The 19,776-nt window shown below is 38.5% G+C and overlaps 1 protein-coding gene across 3 annotated transcripts in view; it reads right to left on the bottom strand.

Moving 5' to 3' along the window:
- The window catches only part of CAMKMT (calmodulin-lysine N-methyltransferase), a 407,707-nt gene that overhangs the window by 50,436 nt on the left and 337,495 nt on the right, over window positions 1-19,776 (bottom strand). For 2 of the 3 annotated variants that reach the window (XM_068565063.1, XM_068565065.1), the window contains exons 4-6: window positions 8,020-8,080; window positions 5,961-6,015; window positions 4,843-4,906 (exon numbers count right to left, since the gene is read on the bottom strand). In XM_068565063.1, the coding sequence (XP_068421164.1) occupies window positions 4,843-4,906; window positions 5,961-6,015; window positions 8,020-8,080 (180 nt within the window). Of the gene's footprint in view, window positions 1-4,817; window positions 4,907-5,960; window positions 6,016-8,019; window positions 8,081-19,776 lie in introns of all 3 variants that reach the window. The other variant, XM_068565064.1, reaches the window with a different exon arrangement.

Raw genomic sequence — 19,776 nt, 5'->3', positions numbered from 1 at the left:
ATAATAGTTATTTGAACAAATTATATATATGTTATATACATAAATATAATTAAGCTAATTATATATAAATCTTGTTTAAAATATTAGCCTCCTCCTGCAATTAGTGATTACTATATTTATCAGTAGCTGCATATATTCAATACATTTTTGAGAGTTGGCATTGTTCTTTAAGCAAGAAGGTATTTTTAAAATAATAACACTGTGATTCACAAAGCATTACTTTCTTGGTTTATGCTACCTTTAGTTTCATTGCACCTCACTGATGTGGCAATATTTGTTAATTTAAATGCTGTGAAATAGTCTTAAATGTGCTTATTACTCATATGAATTGAGAGTACGATGTAGAGGTGTCTTGAACTCTGTTAGCAATGTCAACTGTACATTTATGGATGAGAAGCCTTTTCCTCCAGTGCAAGACGATACTCACCAAATCATTCTAGTTTTTGGTGAAGAGATGGTTTAACGGGGGTGGCAGGGAAGCTATGAAGTCACATGAACTTGACTTCTAGCACTGGTTCTGATACTTAGTGACTGTGTGAATTTGGGTAAATTAACTTCTCTGAGCTGCACCTCAAGAATAGGAATAATGTACCTATTTTATAGACTTATGGAGTACCACATAGTAGGTGCCTAACACATAGTAGGTGCCTAAATCACGTCAATTCATGATCTTTTTCAATAATTCAGGCAAAAGCTTTGGAGGGATGAGAGGCTGGTGATGGTAACTAAAGTGAGGTTTGGCAGTTAAGCTTTATTTTTTCCCCCTGTTGCTCAAAACTATTATGTGAACATTTTTATTGTAGAATTTAAATGACTGGAAGGAATCAAAGAACTTCTGCCCTGTAGATTTTCAGTGTTTTTCACGTGTATAAATGTGCTCTGTATAGGTATAGTCTGTGTCCTCCAAGAACAGGAACTTGGTCTGCCTTGTTCACTGCTATATCTTTAGCACTTGAAATGGCATGCAGTTAATAGTGGTTTAATTCATTTTAATTAATTAATTAATTAGCTTAATTTATTAGCTAACTTAAATTTAATTTTCAAAGCTATTTGTTGAACTCCTACCCAATGTGAGGCACACAGAGTCCATCTTGGATCTATCTAGTAAAAAGAAGAACAGCTGACACTGATATTGGAGGAAGGGGCCTGGACCCAGGATGATGGCCTGGCATTCCCAAGGTCTCAACCATCCACAGGCTGCACAGTCCACATGAAGCTTCATTTATTAATTATGCAAGTCAGGGATTTTGTTAAATAAAATAATGTTAAGCCAGGGGTATCTTCTTTAAAATTCACAGGAGATTTACCAATTTTTGGAGAATCCTAAGCTCAAGATCATGATCCAGACGGTGCATATTGTGGGGATAAGATGCTTGGGTCAGAATCATGAGCCTGGGTCACCAAGCATTGCCATATTCTGCAGATAACCTGCTTGGTGTTTACTGAGGACGGGTCAGGGCAGGGTACTTGTGTTGGGTGAATTAGTGAGTGTTCCAGGAAGGGCTGCTCACCTTAGGTGATGTACTTTTATTCATTATGATTTGGAAGAGGCTTAGCATCAATAATAACTCGGTATACCATTTCTTTCCCCTATTCTTATGTCACTGTCAACACCAGCTCCAGACTTTATTGAGTAATTATTATCTGGGGGCACTTGGAGATTTCTTTCTTTATTACACTAAAAAGGCTGTGCCAAAGAAGACGGAACACAATTCACACTATTTTAGGATAAATTCGAGAACTGGATGAACCAAATGATCCCATTTCTGATTTATCCTTTGTTCCCTTTGGGTACAGATAAAACAGCATCTGAAGGGCTCTCAGCTAGGGGGCTCTGGGTTAGACCCAGCACTGCAGTTTAAAGGCCAAGGAGAACCTCGGGGACATATACCCATGAGTCTGAGAAAATATTTAACAACATTCCCTTATACCTCAAGTCTTACTCTCTTTTCAGATATCTCTGTTTAATAAATCTCAAATCCACATCTAGCTTTCTAGGTTCAAGGTAGAGAGCTCTAGAAGACATAGCCAAATCCGTTTGATACATTTTATGGAGACAATAAATAACCTTACAACTGGTTGATATGCTTCTATGATATAAAGATTCAGAACGCCTCCATTCATTGCCTCATACATTTTAAAAATAGAAATAACAGAAGATAAACAGGAAATATCAGAAAAGGCTATTTTTAAAGGTAAAAATCAGAATCTTAGAAGCTTAAGAGACTAGGAAGTAAGACTCAGTTGGATTCACTCAATTCAGATGCCTAGAACAACAAAAATAATTTTTTAAATGATGAGAATAATATACAGGCCAATACTCAGATGTGATGTGTGATTGCCAGGTCGATTTTCAATTACATTTCACTGATGTATTCATTTGTTTCTTAATGTGCTCATCTTGCCCATTAAGAATAATTAGCAGCTTTGCTTAGAGATTTTCTGGCTTCTGGCAATGTTTCTCCCTCTTTTTTGTTGACATCCACTTTTACTTTTTAGAAAGTAATTTTTGGATAATATCCTACAACTGCTATATAATTTAGGCTTCCTAAAATTTTAAAGGAAAGATGTAAACAGTAATTTTTAAATGAGTTTGTTTCAATCTATATGCATCAACAGTATGTGATTCAGTGAATCTGTTATTTTACAGAAAGTGGGCACACAAATAGAAAAAAAAAAATTTCATTCATATTAACCTCACTCGGTAAAACAGCTTACAACGAATGTCAGTTATAAGCTCTGGTAGCAAATCAAGAATAACATTAGTATCAAAAGCAGGAAAAACATGTTGCCAATTTTTAAGGCTTTATGCATGCTTTTTCCTCTTAATTAAAAAAAATTAGATCTAGTTACAACAGAAAAAGGCACACAAACATAGAACAACTGCATGATAAAAACTGAACTCTGTCAATAAAGTCCTAAGAGATGAAATAAAACACACTAACAGTTTTGGTCTGCATCCTGAAAGGACCTACTTTATCTACATTGTAAAGTTCTTCCCCTCCTGCCCTTTGGCACCCTGCTATATTAAACCCATTGTAAAACCCAGCACAATAAAGCACTCTCAGGGCTGAGCTTCTGAGGACCAAATGTTAAAAATCCATTTTCTTGGGAGGGGGCTGTACCAATCATTTCTTTGAAAGGCCAGCGGAGTGAGTACAGAATCTGAGATTTCCTCTCTGATTTCAAGAGCTGGCATGGAATCTTTGCTGTTTAAAGCAAAGGTGCATTAATTAATGACTAGCATTGCTTCCCTTCTTTGGAAGCTCTGTAGTTTAGCTCAACAATAATTTTAGTACAATTAAATTTACATACTGACCACAGATGCTTCCCATAGTTTGATAAAAGTTCTAATTGGTTTCTGATGCTATTAAATAAGACACCTGCTGACTTGAGAAAGACCTCAGGTTGCTGGGCCCAATCTGAAAGTTTCCGTGGTTAAAATGACCTTCTCTTTCCCAATAATCCTGCTTTTTTTCCCCCCCAAAAAACATTGCTGGGGCTGAGCCAGCATACCTGACTTCCTGTTGCTCTCTGTGTTCCCTGACATGCGGAGGAGGAGCAGAGTGAAATGATACAGTGCATGGGAGAACTCAGAATAAAGCAGAGTGAATGAAACAACATCGCTCATCTTCAGGAATATTTTGAGAAACTTGCGACAGTCTGAAGATCATGATTAAAATCCTGCATTTGAAAAAAAGGAAGCACCTTTTGTGATCTCTTTCCCTTGTGTGAAAGGCCAAGATTGTGATTGGCTGTTTTTCCTTCCTGATTTTTTTTTTTTTTTTTTTTAAAGTCTGTCAGGCAATTAGCTGGGTGGGGCTCTGGAGAGCACACAAGTGCCGCTGAACAATATTAGCTACTGTGCTTCTGGTACCTCCTTTCTCCTGTCTGAGCAGCCTGATAGAGCTACTGCAAATTTTATTTTCAAAAAATTATATAGCAGAGGCAGAAGAAGAAAATCGAAAATAGGCTCTAGTAGGATGCTTACCTCTTACAAAAATCAAAACTGCTTTGGCATTTTAGGGGCCTAAAATTCAAATAAGTAGATTGCCTCTTTCATAATGTAAATGGAAGGCACACCACAAAATCCAAAGCAAGTATATCCTCCACTTTTCCTCTCAATTTCTAACGGCTGTTAACTGCCCCTGAACAAATCAGCTCGATTGCTAAAGTAGCCACAAATTATGCTTGCTTTCTTAAAGTACAGTTCAATTTTCATGAACTCTGTGTACATATTAGTAAAGCATAATCTAATATAATGGGGTTTGAACTGTAATAGCATAGCAGAAAAAAAGAGATAGCTTTTATAATCCTAAATAAAAGGAAATAATGAAAAACTGATAGCCGTTTCCAGTGGGGAGATATAGGGAACTCCTCGGGAATTAGAGTAGGTATAATATTGCATGGTCTGCACATACAACATCAAACGGAAGAAAGGTAATAATGAACATGAAGCTGGAAGTTAATTTTTACAAGCAATATCCAATATAATAAATGTTAAATCATTTATTTTATCCCGGCAAATTTCAATGGAAATAAAAGGACAAGAGTGCTTGAAAATTATTATGAAACAAATGTTCTTATTACTTTGAGTGGTCCACAAATCATAAGCTCCTTTAATGAGAAGTGACTATAAAAATCCATTGAAATTAAAAAAAAAAAACCACTTAGTCGTATCCGATGAATTCCATATATTTCTACTTTTTCTTAATTACTTATCATGTGTGTGTGGGGAACTCTCTTTTAATACCCCATGCTGTCTTTCTTTATATCAATTGTTACTCAGCCGGGAAAAAGGAATGAGCACAACAAACCCGTTTTCTATCTGAATAAGGATACTTCTGATGGCCTTTTCATTCCCATCAGTTAACAGAACTTCTTTGACATCTGCAGAAATAGCAACCTGAAAAAAAAAGGGAGCACAGCAAACAATGAGCAAATATGCTTGTCTGTGTGGAAGTGAAGACAGGAGTGACAAGCCTTCAGTATCATGCTTCCTCACCTATTTCTCTGTAACAATCTTCAATCTTTTTTCATTTTATGTCTGCATTATTTTAATCATTCAATCAAATCAGTCAATACTTTTATCATTCCATTTGCGGGAGCCTCTATCTTGCTATCATTCTGTTCGGTAATTGCATTGTGACAGCGGATGATGGTATTCTGAGAGGCTTTCATTTGTGGGCTTCTGTTTATCTAGTAGAGCCATCATACAAGGCTGTCACTCTGCCTTTCAGCTTGCTTCTGTCTGACTGCCTGATGCCCTTCATATAACTTTGCATTGCAGGCAGATGGCTTTGTGAGGGTAATTTTTTTGTGAGCTTTGACATGCTCGCACATTGGGCTGTAACCCTGACACATTGTGTAAGAGCGACAGGTTTGTCAAATGCCAATCAGTGTAACAATATGCTTTTATTTGTAGAGACATAAAAACTTGTCTAATGCACTGTGCTGCTACATAATATCTCCTGAATACATGACTCAGAACCCAGAGAATGGGGAACGACGTTCCTGAATGGCCAATCTAATTCAAAAGAATCTAATTACTGAGCGCTCTGGATCATGTTTGTTGGTGTAATAATGCAGGCAAAACATTAGCAGCTATATCATGGTGCTCCAACTGTGATTCGCCGGGCTATTCCTGTATCTTAGCAAATGGGACTATAATCTGAAAAAAAAAAAAAATGCTTTCGCTATGGCGAAGAAACACTGTGCGAGGCCTGGAATGTCACAACAAGCAATATTGACTACACTGAGGTAAAATGTTTCTGCTCATCGAGGCAACCATAAAATCAATATGATCCGAAAGTAAGTCAATCTAGAAGGTCTCTCAAGACCCGGCAGCTTGACCGCAGCTGATGCTGTTGACGGTTCTCTGACCCAGCAGTTGGAGGCCCTGGAACATTTTTCCTTTTGTTCCTCCCTCTGAATGGGATTGGAATTGAGAAAAGACCTACCATGAGCCCAGCCAAGCATGTCATGCCACCCCCTAGCTCACACACAGCAAGGTCCCTGAAAGAGAGAAAAGAAATGGTAGAACCCACACAAATTAGATGAAAATGGTCAGAGAGATATATATATGTTACAAGAACAAATTGCCATCTGCAGTAAGAACGGCGCTACCAGGAAGTTGTGGAGACATGACGAGGCTACCGCATGTCGTTTTGCGTTTTAAAAATAATTATGAAATAGAAAAGTCACAAAGCAGGCAAATCAGTGGGGGTTCCCTCATTAGTGTTCACTGCAACATTACCACCGCTGAGCTGAAAAATCGGAGAAGGTTCCCTTTTTTTCCCTTGTCAATGGCGCTGTCTTTTAGAACTAAACTAGCTAGAGTAGCGAAAGATAATTGTTAGGAAAGGATAACACTGTTAATCCACATTCATTCCTTCAAAAACAGTTAGTTAGACAAGTAAATGAAGAATATATATGAGTGTGTATATACCTATATTATGGTCACATACACACAACACACACACAAATACATGCAATCTTGAATTAAAAAAAAAAAATTCTGAAACATTTTGGAAAGCTGAACCGCCCCCATAAAGAACAATTACACAAAGAGCATTTAGCAATTAACACTTAAATCACAATTGACCCCAACACAACACAGTGAATAAACAATGCGGGGACATAATATGGTTAAGCCAGCAAACCCAGGCTCAAGTAGTGACTGGGCTCTGACTTCACCGCTCACAAGTAAAGCAGCTCAGAGTTAAAGCTGACAGTCTGGGGGGGTGGGGGGGGTGCAGTCTGGCACTCTGCACTTACCTTCCTCTTTGTGCCTAAATATCAGCCCTCAACGTGTGACATTCTTGCCCTGGCCCAGTGCTCGCTGATTGGAGCTCCAGGCAAGCTTAAGCACAGCGAGATGAGCAGATGCCAGACTTCGAGGGCAGCTCTGCAGCCCAATTCGATACTGCCCTGTTCTTACTTTATATGCTTAGACTCTTTAAGAGATTGTTTCTTCTTCCCAGTTTGGGAAGTTTATTTCCTCAACAGGATAAAAAAAAAAAAGAGAGAGAGAAAGAGAGAGACAATCAAGGGAGGGAGAGGTGAAAAGAGAAGGAAGAGGAGGAAAAGAAGCCAAGCAAGGACATTCATATTCTGAAATACACATAATGAGTATTTAGTTGTTCAAAGCAATTACAGACTGGTTGGTAAATATGGACCCATAGAGCTTCAAAAACTACATATTATTGACCCCATCTTGTAAATACATATTGCTAAAACACACACCCAATCTTATAAGTAGATATTGTTAAAATGATCACTAACGGCTTGTCTGGAATCATAATGGGCTATTCAGGAAGCATATGTTGGATGACTTTTATAAAATGAGAATAAAATGAAAAAAACCATATTTTCTGGGTCTACCAAACATCTTCAGCATTTTTTTAAAAAAGGAGTTTTTTCTTTTTCCTGAATCCCATCCATGGGTTTAATCTATAATGCACATTGACAGTTGAAAACATTCATTTCCATAGCATGAATCTGTAACAGTAATTTATATTTTACAAATACATATTGTCTTGGGTATATAAAATACCTTTAAAATCAAGGGTGGGATGGCATCTTTAAATGATAGCTGTGGGGTATTTATTTATCAAATGTTCTGTAGTGACTTCCCTGGCAGAAGTTTAAAGAACGTCTTTATTGTTTTTTTTGACCATCACAATCGGTAAGGATTGATTGAAGCTTCACTTTTGTTTCCCCAAAATCAAAGTGAAATAAAATGCCTTGAGTGGAAATCAAAAGCCTTTGACATATAGCAAAAAGCTTGCTGTGCAATATTAGTACCCAAAGGCAATTCAGATTTCTTTTTCAGAAGCAACATGTTTTCACCATGACCTTTTTTCTTTTTCCCCTTTCCTTCCTTTGTTTCTTTCTTCCTTTCTTATATATATATATTTTTTTAACAGTTTAATTTGAAGAATGTAATCATGGTGATCCTTAATATGCCAATATAGTACCCATAGTGGGCTAAACAAATTTTTAGGTGCAGCTTTGTACCTGAATACATCACTGTGCTTGAGGCAGTAGTAAGCCAAAACCTCTTCAGCCGGCCAGATGCCTGGAAAACACAAGAGGATATAGACTTTTTGATTACAGAAGTTTCTTCTACAAACACTCTCTACAGTCATTCTCTTAAGAAATGCCTTTTTGAAAATAATGTTCAGTACAAGCTATTTCAACTTGACTCAAACTTACCATAATTATTACTAGTAACGTCATATCACACACATTTCTTTTGTTGTTGATTATAACTCTTTTCCCAGGAAAATAGGATAATATCCTAAATAATTTTTACTAGATTTCAGTCACAACGAAACAGTAAAACAATAACAACCAAAATTACAAATATCCAAAATTAAATTTTAAATGGTATTTCAGGTAGATCTCACTCTTGTACACATGAATCTTCTTTTTGGCCAATTCATAAGCATCAATTGAAGACAAACTGTATATGCAGCTCATATTCAGCAAAAATAAATGGAAAAATCATTTGCAGGAGCAAATAAAACCACTGAGGTCATTATATCTTTTTGTTTGATTCCATACTAATGTTTTTCAATATGCATAATTATTTCATTTCTTCAATTAAAAAAATCAAACTGGAGTACAAAATTGAGAAATTCAAATTTCACCAACTTTAGTACATCTTTCAATTTAACAATAATCCTACCCACTAAATTCCATGGAGGAGCACTTTCTAAAATCATCATCTGTAAATCATTTATTTAGAAGACATATAGTTTTCATGAATGAATATACATTGTTTTAAGAGAAGACAGACATGCTTGGAAACTATAGTTTATAGTGGTTATCCCAGGATTACAAGTGTTTTTAATTTTTTTCTTTATACTTCTGGTATTTTCCAAAAATTTTTACAATGAATATATATTGCTCTTATAATCTGAATAAACTATACCCTTATAAAAATTATGTTTTCCCATGTGGTCAGACTTAAAGATCAGGCAGGGTACCAGGCATCCTGCACCGCCTGGGGCTGAGAATGCCATGTGGTCTTGGGAAAGAGCAGGGAATGTTCCTTGCCTTAGCACTAAGCACTCTTCTAATGGGTCCTGATGCAAAGTTGAAACACCTAACGTGACTTAATTTTCCCAGATGCATCTCCAGCTTCAAGGAGTAAGAAATGCAAACATTTCAGAGAAGATGATGTCAAAGAAATGGTAAGTAAAATCCTAAGAGAATCAATGGATAAACATACAAACAGCAAAGAAATGACTCTATAGAGCATCTGTTGCAGGAAAGTCCAGTCAGGTGTATTCATTAGCTCAGTCTTCCTGGCATTTCTGGTAGAAATGACAGCTTGGGGGAGAAACAAAGTAAACCAGCAAGAAGTGTCTGTAGTCATATTTAGAAGGAAAGTCAGAGAAGCAGTGGAGTGTAGCAGTTAAGATGACAGGTACTTAGGAACCAGACTCAGTTGGGCTCCAGCCCCAGCTCTGCATTCCCTAGCTGGGTGACCTTGGCTAGATTACTGAACCTCTCTATTCCTCAGTTTCCTCACCTGTAAAATAACATTATTGTAATATCAACCTTACAGGATTGCTGTGAGGATTAAATGAGTAAAGTATATGAAATGTATTTAGAACAGCTTCTAACTCATAACAAGCTCAAAGAAAATGAAAGTTGTTGTTAATGTTATTCTCCTGCAAAGGAGGATAAAAGAGTGGAAGAGATAATATGTGAACCCTAAACAATTATCCTAATAACCAGAACACATGGAGAACCTTTTTAGCCTGCTCCTAATGATTAGCTTTGGCACGACCCCAAAGTCCTAATACCTGGCCTACCTCCACACAAAAAGAACTCCAGAAAGACTAAAACACATAATAAAATTCTCTGAAGGAAGAGCCCAAGACAGTGTTCCACACCAAGTGAATATAATCACCACAATAATGAATTTCTTTATGCCTTCAGTAGATGGTTTTGAGGTTTTAAAAAATAATGATAGGGGAAGGGTATTTGACTAAAATTCAAGCCTTGATTAAGTACAAAAATTTGACTTCTAAAAGGCATAGTCTTTTACAATAGTTTTATAATTTTCTCCCCAAAATTATAGAGGTTGATTTTTAACTAAATTAAATACAAAAGGTTCAAAGAACAAAGTTTAAAAATCACCTAAAATTCCACCACTAGTATATAATCACTATTAACATTTTGGACATCATTCCGAAAAATCTCTCTAGGCATAAAGATATTTTACGCAAGTGGGATCTTCTCATGGATGTATTCAATAATCTCATTTGCCCTACTCAGTATGATGGATAGATTCCCACGACAAAAAAAATATACTATACCTGCATCATTTTTAATGACTGCCTAAATATTTTATGTTTGCATCATAATTTATTTAACCAGTTTCCTTTTGATAGACATTTAAGTTAATTTCTAAGTTTTTGACATTATGAGATTATAAAGTGGTAAAATAAAGACACATTTTTTTCCCCAACATACAATTTTTCTCCTTAGGTCAAATACCCAGAAATGGGAAATCTGGTCAAAAGTCAAGTACATTTCACATTCTGATATATCAAACTGCCCCCCCCCTCCACGAAACTGTACCAAACTACACCCCTAATAGGGGTGTTTATTTCCAGGGGACTTCCCTGGTGGTCCAGTGGTTAAATGTCCATCAACTAAGGAATGGCTAAATAAAATGTGGTATGCCCATGCAACAGACTATTATTTGGCAATAAAAAGAAATAAAGTACTGATTCATGTTACAACATGGATAGAACATGAAAACATTATGCTAAGTGAAAGAAGCCAGACACAAAGGACCACATGTTTATGTCTTATTTTTCCATTTATGTGAAATGTCCAGAATAAATGAGGGGTGATTGCTAATGAGTACGAGGTTTCTTTTAGATGTGATGAAATATTCTAAAACTGATTGTGATGATGGTTCCACTACTCTGTGAATATACTAAAAAAACAGTAGGTGAATTGTATGGTATGTGAATTATATCTCAAAGCTGTTATCTTAAAAAGTTTTCTCATTCTATTACATGAGAATGTAATGGTCTTTTAAAAAAGATTTTATTTTTAAAGAAATTATACACACACATAGTTTAAAGAGCCACTGAGTTTTATGAGAATGATTAAGACAAAACAGTAGTACCCAGCCCGCCTGCCCAATCTTTCTCCTTCCTCAGGAATTACTGCTTTCAATTCTTTGAGCTGATTCTTCTGGTAATTACATTTTTCTACATACATGTTTATAATGTTACTTCTTGATTTTTCAGTTTTAGGCAAAATCTAATGACCCCCATTATAGAAGGTAAGCATTTTTTGCCTTTATCTCTACTCCTCTCCCCACACCACACGTACCACACTCCTCAACCATCCACCGTCACCATCTTCCTAATATAGATATATTATAATTTGGTAAGGTCACTACTCATTGTCAATTTTATTATAACCATGAAAAAAACACAACTGAGCTATGTTGTAAACTAGGACTGGTTTTTCTCTCATGCATAATTTTTCCCCCCTCTGGAGTTTATAATTGTCATTTTTTTCCTCTCATTTGCTAAGATTTTATATTCAATCTCAAAATCCAGTTGTTGATTTCTCCTTTCAACACAGTCACTCACATGAGGTATTCTATCAACTTCATTAGGAAATACCTCCTGTGTTTCCTGACCTGCCTAGGTCTGGACTGGATGCCCAATATACTTAGTGTACCAGTGTAGCTCTGATCTCCTGAAATCCATCTTCCCTATCATTCCAGGCTTCCTTTTGCCCTTCTGCTGTGTTCCGTCTCTCGTGTCCTCTATGCTTTGTCTTCCTTTCTTGATTTACTTCCTCATTTTAGTGTAACACAGGCTCCGGCAGCTTCTTGAAAAAAAGTGTGTGGAAGGTAAATGTTAGAGAGCTTAGATGATTCAATGGTGATTTCAATCTGGAAACTCCATGTTTTTCAATTCCTGAAAAAAGGTTCTTGGGAAGTTCCATTGATTATTTCCTTACCTCCATTTTTATGTCTTCTTTCTCTGAAACTTATGATTTGGATGTTGAATCTCCTGAACTCATCCTCTAATTTTTTTATCTTTTCTCTCCTGCTTTCCATCTCTTATTGTTTTCTACTTTCTTGGAAGTTTTCTCAACTTGATCTTCCAGCTCTTTTATTGTTTTTTTCATTTATGCTATCGTTGGTGGTAGTTCTCTGAATATTTCTTTTTCAGAGCATCTTACTCCTGTTTCATGAATGCAATACTTTTTAAAAATTACTTGAAAATATTAATTATAGTTTAAGTTTTCTTATCTTTACATAGTTTGTCTTCCTCATGTTGCTTTTTTCTGTTTATTGGTTTTGGTACCTGTCACATTAAAAGCTTTCCTCAGATACATCTGGTAGTTCTTTGTTGTTTACATAAACGTGATTGTAGAAAGATAAAAAGCTGATCGGAGGTGAAGAGGGCTGAGCAGTGTGGGTGGGGGGTGAGTGGAGAGGCTCAGCAATCAGTCAGCATACGTTAACCTAGTCCCTCCACCCTACTTTTGGCGCACTCTCTGATTTCAACTGTGCCTATTGTCCTCCAACCTAAAAATCCTTGATTTAACCCTCTCCAGAGAATAAACCTCCTCTTCTGTTGGCAGTACAGAAGGGGAAGTTACCCAGTAGACTGGAATGGGGAAATTACTGCTTCTTAACCCATTTTCAATCAATCCTCCTTATTTTAGCGCCCCCTCAACTCCTACTTTTAGAATTACCTGGTGACACCAATTCCTGAGCCTTTCAAAGTTTCAGGTATGAACTGGGCTGGTTCTCAACTTTCCCAATTGCTGACTTTCTAATATCTGCGAAGTCAATGAGGTCTCATCCATGTGCTTCTTGGCTTCCAAAATTATGTTGTATGTTCTCTTATTTTGTCATCCTTGTGGGTTTATGTCTTAAAAACATCCCTTTAACAGTGGTTCTGCTTCATGTAACAGAGAGAAACTCATTGGAAAAGTGATGAGAATAATTTTTAGAAGGACATACAAGCCAAGGATGCTAATGGCGAGGGGTTTTTTTTCTCAAGATTTTTATACTCCATTAACAATACTGTAGGGTTCTATCAATCAATTATAGGCACTTTTGCTATATTCTTGACATCATCTGATGAGGCAGAGCAGAATGATCATAGTGGCATTTACAGCAGCTAAAGTATTGATCCTCCCCAAAGCATTACAAAACATTTTAATTAATGGCTTATTCTAGATAACTTGTTTTCTAAAACATATGCCATGAATTAGGACACTTCCTTAGAAGTTATTCAGTCACGTGACTTCCTATTCCTTAGTGCTTTCTGTATAAATTGAATTACTTTAACTCACAGGAGAAAAGACCTTTTTCATCCATTGGACCTCCATAAAAGCATTAGCTAAACAAGAGTTCTATTTGGAAGAAGAAGAATATTATTCTTAGATTTCCATGGTCATTTGCTTTCATTCCTTTTTTTCTTTTGAACAAAGGTTTTATTCCCTACAGATAGTTCTGTCAGAACTGGGCCTATTGAATCTGTTAGACTTCAGAAAACCCATAGTCAGCCAACATTAAAATATGAAAAATTAGCTGCCTATGTAGAAATAATGAGGGGCAAAGTTGGTGATCTATTTCATGTATGTAACCACTTTTTTCTCATCTCTGAAGTAGCTTGTTTAGAATTACTTTAAATGCCAAGTTTTGTGGTTAATTTAGAAACAAACACATTCATCATTAACCCAAAGGCTGAACAAATCCTAAAATTAACTGTCTGTAGATATTGAGACATGAGTCTCTAGCCAAGCATGGGTCTTTCTAGATCACTTCCATTTGAGAGCTTTTTGCTTCCCTGTAGTCCGTGTTAGGAACCAGTCCTGGGACTTTGACAGAAAGCATCTGACAGGCAGCACTGCTGACTCTCTCTTCTCACTCTAACAGCTTGTACTTGCCCCATGATGACAACACACGTAGCTCTTGCAGCAGAGACATGGCTCTTCTGTGCTCAGCTGATGTTTGGACAGCAAGCAGCGGCTTTCTTTACCCTCCTCCATCTAAATGATCATGTCTATCATGCAGGAGACAGAAGTAAGGCCTCTTTCAAACCTGAGACTTAAACGGAGAGCCCAGCACACCTTTAGCTAAGCCATTGACTTTTCTGGAAGAAGAAATGCACCAGTGGATATTACTAAAATGGCTGGAATGGGTAGGTAAACCTCTTGGACTGTTTTCAGTGTTTATGCTCTGTCTCCTTCTCCTTAAACATTTCTGCTTTGTCACTGATGCTTCAACCCAGATTAGAAATCCATAAGAAGACTACAGAATGCTCTATAAAGATTTATTGGGCATCTACTATGTTTCAGGCCCTGTGGATCAGCAGGGAATGATACAGCACGGTCACTGGAGATTCAGTCTTGTTAGGGAAGGAGACTATTAGACAGACAATTACACAAATAATGTCCCTAATTATAACTGTAATAAATGCTGTGTAGGAAAAATAGAGGGTGCTTCTGAGAACCAATCATAGGGGACTTCATCTGGTTGGAGGGGAGGTTGGGAGGAGTCCATCAGGGAACACTTCTCTGTAGAAATGGCATGTAGGCTGAGACCCAGAGGATGAACAGCCAAGTAGAGGAGGAAGAGGGGCACAGGGCTGGAGGGAATGGTCCACAGAAGGGGAGCACCAAGAAATAAAGCTTTGAAAAGAAGAGTGTGATGTTCCAGGAATGGAAACAGGGTCAATGGAGCTGTAGAATAAATGAGAAAGGAATAGGTAGGATAAGATGAGACTGGAGGGGTGTTTAGGGGCCAGACCCCACAGGCTCAAAAGCCATATTAAGAATTTTAAATTGCACCTTAAAATAAATATGTTTTAAGCGGCAGAGTGGTATAACCAGATCCACATTTTAGAAGATCAGTCTGGCTACTCTAGAGAAAATAGATTAAAAAGGGGCAAGAGGAGGTGGGGGAAACTAGGCAGGCGACTACTACAATTACCTAGGTGGGTGCTGATGGTGGCTTGGGTGATGGTTAGTGGAGATGAAGAAAAGTGGAAAGATCTGGGCTATATTTAGAAGGTACACTGACAAGACTTATTAGTTAATTAGATGAAGGGGGTGGTAAGAGAGAGGGAAGTGTCAAGTGTGACTTAGGTTTATGGCATGAAGAAGTGGGCGGATGATGTACAGCACATACGTATAGGATTTTCCTTCAATTTTACATGACCTCCTCCTCAGGCTGAATTCATGGTGCAAAAACCCAGCGAGCAGCCTGGGGTCTGATTCTGGGTCGACCACTAACAGTCTGTGTGATACTGGGAAGTAATTTCGCCTTTCTGAGCATCAGTATCCTCATCCACGAAATACTAGGCTTGGGTAAGATTATGCTAGGGGGCTTTCAAGCTATAAAAAGCTACAATAAAGAACCACACCTCATGCTCTAGAGTGAAAGAGAGTTCAGCTTGAATATTGGCTCTTACTGGCTATGTGACCTTGGGCAAGTACCTAAACTTTTTTTTTTTTTTTTTTAACAACATACTCTTTTTTTTTTTTTTAAATTATTTAATTAATTATTTATTTATTTATGGCTGTGCTGGGTCTTCATCTCTGCGCGAGGGCTTTCTCTAGTTGCGGCAAGCGGGGGCCACCCCTCATCGCGGTGCGCGGGCCCCTCACTATCGCGGCCTCTCTTGTTGCGGAGCACAGGCTCCAGACACGCAGGCTCAGTAATTGTGGCTCACGGGCCCAGTTGCTCCGCGGCATGTGGGATCCTCCCAGACCAGGGCTCGAACCCGCGTCCCCTGCACCGGCAGGCAGACTCTCAACCACTGCGCCACCAGGGAAGCCCAGTACCTAAACTTTTTAAGCCTCATTCATTCATTCAACAAACAATTATTGGCAGCCAGGCTGGTTCTAGGAGTTGGGGATACAGCAGTGATTAATAGGGGCAATAAACAAAGTAATTTTAGATAGTGATAAATATTGTGAAGAAAATAAAACGTTAATGAAATAGAGAATAACTCCTGGGGTGGGGCTGTTGCTACCTTAGGCAGCATTGTTGGGTAACGCCTCAGTTTTCTCATTTGTTAAGTACAAGCAATAATGTTACTGAGTCCAAGCTCGCTCTGCTCGCCGCAGGACAGACCAAGAAATCGGAGACGAGGTGTTGAGGCAAGGAATACGACTTTATTCAGAACGCCGGCAGACCGGCAGACTAGTGTCTCAAAATAACCATCTTGGGCTTCCCTGGTGGTGCAGTGGTTGAGAATCCGCCTGCCAACGTAGGGGACATGGGTTCGGGCCCTGGTCTGGGAAGATGCCACATGCCGCGGAGCAACTGGGCCCGTGAGCCACAACTACTGAGCCTGCGTGTCTGGAGCCTGTGCTCCACGACAAGAGAGGCCGCGATAGTGAGAGGCCCGCGCACCGCGATGAAGAGTGGCCCCCGCTTGCCGCAACTAGAGAAAGCCCTTGCACAGAAACGAAGACCCAACACAGCCATAAATAAATAAATAAATAAATAAATAAATTGTAAAAAGAAAAGATGACTACTATCTTAAAAAAAAAACAAAAACCCCCCCCATCTTATCGGGGTTTGGATGCCAGTTTCTTTTATAGCACAGAGATGGGGGAGGAGATGAGCAAGTAAAGTAAAAAGGCCAATGCCTCAGAGCAACTAAGCCCATGCGCCACAACTACCGAGCCTGTGCTCTAGAGCCCGCGAGCCACAACTACTGAGCCTGAGCGCCACGACTACTGAAGCCTGCGCGCCTAGAGCCCGTGCTCTGCAACAAGAGAAGCCACCGCAATGAGAAGCCCGCACACCACAACGAAGACCCAACGCAGCCAAAAAATAAATAAGTTAATTAATTAATTAATTATTTCAAATAAAAAAAAAATAAAGTAAAAAGGCCATAAGATTTGCAAATATCCCTTGGAATGTCCAGCCTAGGGGAGGGGATGTGTTAATTTCTTCTTTCTTGCAGCAATCCACGGGTGGACAGGGTCAGGATGTTTCCCTGAACAAAGGCACTTTGGTTTAACATTCAGGCAGAGGGGCAGGGTTCCCCAAGGCAGGCCGTTATGTATAGACAGTATCCTTTTAGTGAACAAAAGCAGTGGAAAGCAAAGGTTAAAGTAAAAGAAACAGGTCCAACATGTAGTCAGATTTGGCTCTTCCCTGTTGCAACAACAGTACCTATTCATACCATTGTTGTGAGGATTAAATGAGATAATGCATGTAAGACACTTAGTGCCTGGGAGATTGCAAATTTTTTTATAATGTTAGCTACTGCTGCTGCTATTGCCTTTGTTATTATTTTGACATGTTTCTATCCAGGGAATTTTATCAATCTTGATTATATTTTTATGACACCTTCAGGGAGATTATTATTCCTAATCGATAACCCACAAAATCAAACCAAAACTGAACACTGGAAAAATCTGTCCTAGCTATGGGAACTTTGAAAATCAATCCTAAGTAAGAATTCCATATATATGGACAATACTTGTTCTATATTTGTCCCTCTGCTCTGACCAATTAACAGACTTGCTCTGAACAGTAATTATTAAGCACAAGCCTCCCTGTGTTTGTGGAGAGAGATCACGGAGAACATGCGTACATCTGGGTGAAAGGGAACGTCCGTGTAGCTCAGTACAGTAAGAGGGCGGAAGCTTGCTCTGTGACATTCTAACGTTTGAGCTTGGGTTAGTCAGCCTGAATGCTGACTGCTGCCCAGGCACTACAAGGTAGATGAGGAAATCAAGGCACTGAGAGGTTATGAAAACTTCCCCCAAATTAGGCAGCTATTTTGTCATAGAGTTGGAATTTGAATCCAGGTAATCTGACTCTAGAGCCATTATTCTTAACCTCTGTGCTATACTGCTGTCCACTAGATTGCAAAAACAAGGGTCCAAATGAATTGCTTTGCAACGTTATTTCTTCTGTTCCAGGGAAAGCCAACTGATACAGATAATGAGCATGTGGAAGTGAAGGGGCACAAAAAATTGCCCAGGTATTTCAACAATAAATTCTTCTAGAACTACAAGCTGGGTCGGCTTATGGGTGTGATTTGATTAGATATGCATTAAATTTTAAAACTTAAATTTTAATTCAGATACCTATTAATTTGATGATTATGAGGTAAGGGAAAGCCGAAAGGAGTCCCGGCTCCAGTGTGAAGCAGAGGCAGGGAGGGAAAGAGGGTCTTCAGAGAGCATTCCCCAGACCAGAACCTTCAGTCTGATGGTCAGTTTTTGAGCAGATGCTGCGAAATCAACTAAGTGATATGAGAAATGCAGACATGACGAGGAAGATGCTGAAGCACCACTGAGAGAAAGGAACACACTGCAGCCACAGCCACAGGTTCAGCGGCTCAGACAGTGAAGACGTGAACTTGGAAGACAGCTCTGAGGCTTATTAGCTTTGCGACCTTAGCAAGTCACTTAAGCTCTCCTTGCATCAACTCCTTATCTGGTAGTAATAATACTGTCTACACTGTAAGTATAGATGGGAATGTAATAGGGAAGAACAAATCTGACTCCAAATTGGATCTGTTTCTTTTACTTTAACCTTTGTATTCTATTGCTTTTGCTACAAGTTAAGAATGTTGCCTATAGCCTGAAATATACAGGATAACACATCCTCAAGGCTCTGACCTTTAAGGTATAACAGTTTCCATTCTTATAGAGATAAAAAGTTGCAGAACAGAGAATAACACTTGCTTGTTGGAGGTTTACAGAAACATGTGACCTGACTTAGTGGACAGCTGCAAGAACAAAGGATTGGGACACCAAGAAGTTTATAATCACCAACCACACCCCCTCCCCTTTTAGTATAAAAGAAGCCTGAATTCTAACTTGGGAAAGCTGGTTCTTTGGGACACTAGTGCACCATCTTCTCCATCTGCTGGCTTTCCAGATAAAGTTGTGACCCCTTGCCCCAGCACCTCGTCTCTGGATTTATTGGCCTCTCGTGCAGCAAGCAGTATAAGCTTGGACTCGGTAACGTGAGGATTGTATGAACTATAAGAGTACCAAGTAAGTGCAATTAGTGTTTGTTATTGTTGTTATTAGCATTACTTATTGAACACTTACTACCTGGCAAACACTGAGCTGTGTACTTTATATAGATTATCTCATTTAATCCTTAAAACAACCCTATAAGGTATGTACTGTCGTTATGGCCAGCTAAGGGGCACAGCAAGGTACACCAAAGCACAGAAAGTTTAAATGGCATAGCCAGGGTTTGAGCCCACCTACTCAGTCTCTAAATCTCAGTCTCTTAATCTCAGTCTCTTAAGCACTACACTAATTGCCCCAACCCTGGTGGCTGGTTCTGGAATCAAAAGGGCTAGTTTCTAGTTCTCATGACTCATTCAACAACTAATTTTGGGACTTTGGACAAATCATATTTGGGCTCTAGTTTCAAGAATAAATTGGAAGGGTCAAATTGATTTCTGAGGACCCTTCCAGCTCTAAATTCAATGCCTGTAGATCGTTGTAATTGTGCATTTCCAAACTAAAGCTATAAAATCGTCAGTGGGCTTTAGTCCATGACATTTTAAAGAAATTAGGTTGGTTAAAATGTTTTATTTGTACTATAATTCAGGAGATATTTTAGAAAGGATTCAAAACCATCTTAGAGATCAAGTCGTCATAACATGTCCACTTCTATTGAATTAGAACTGCCTTTGTTAATTAAATCTCACAGCTTCAGAAAAGAACTACTCTACATCTATATATTCTACCTGTGATAGCTTTTTATTTGCTTAA

Source organism: Eschrichtius robustus, chromosome 15 (assembly GCF_028021215.1).
Source record: "Eschrichtius robustus isolate mEscRob2 chromosome 15, mEscRob2.pri, whole genome shotgun sequence".
Taxonomy (NCBI): Eukaryota; Metazoa; Chordata; class Mammalia; order Artiodactyla; family Eschrichtiidae; genus Eschrichtius; species Eschrichtius robustus.
Note: the sequence above shows the minus strand (reverse complement) of the source record. Positions and strands in the feature narration are given on the sequence as shown.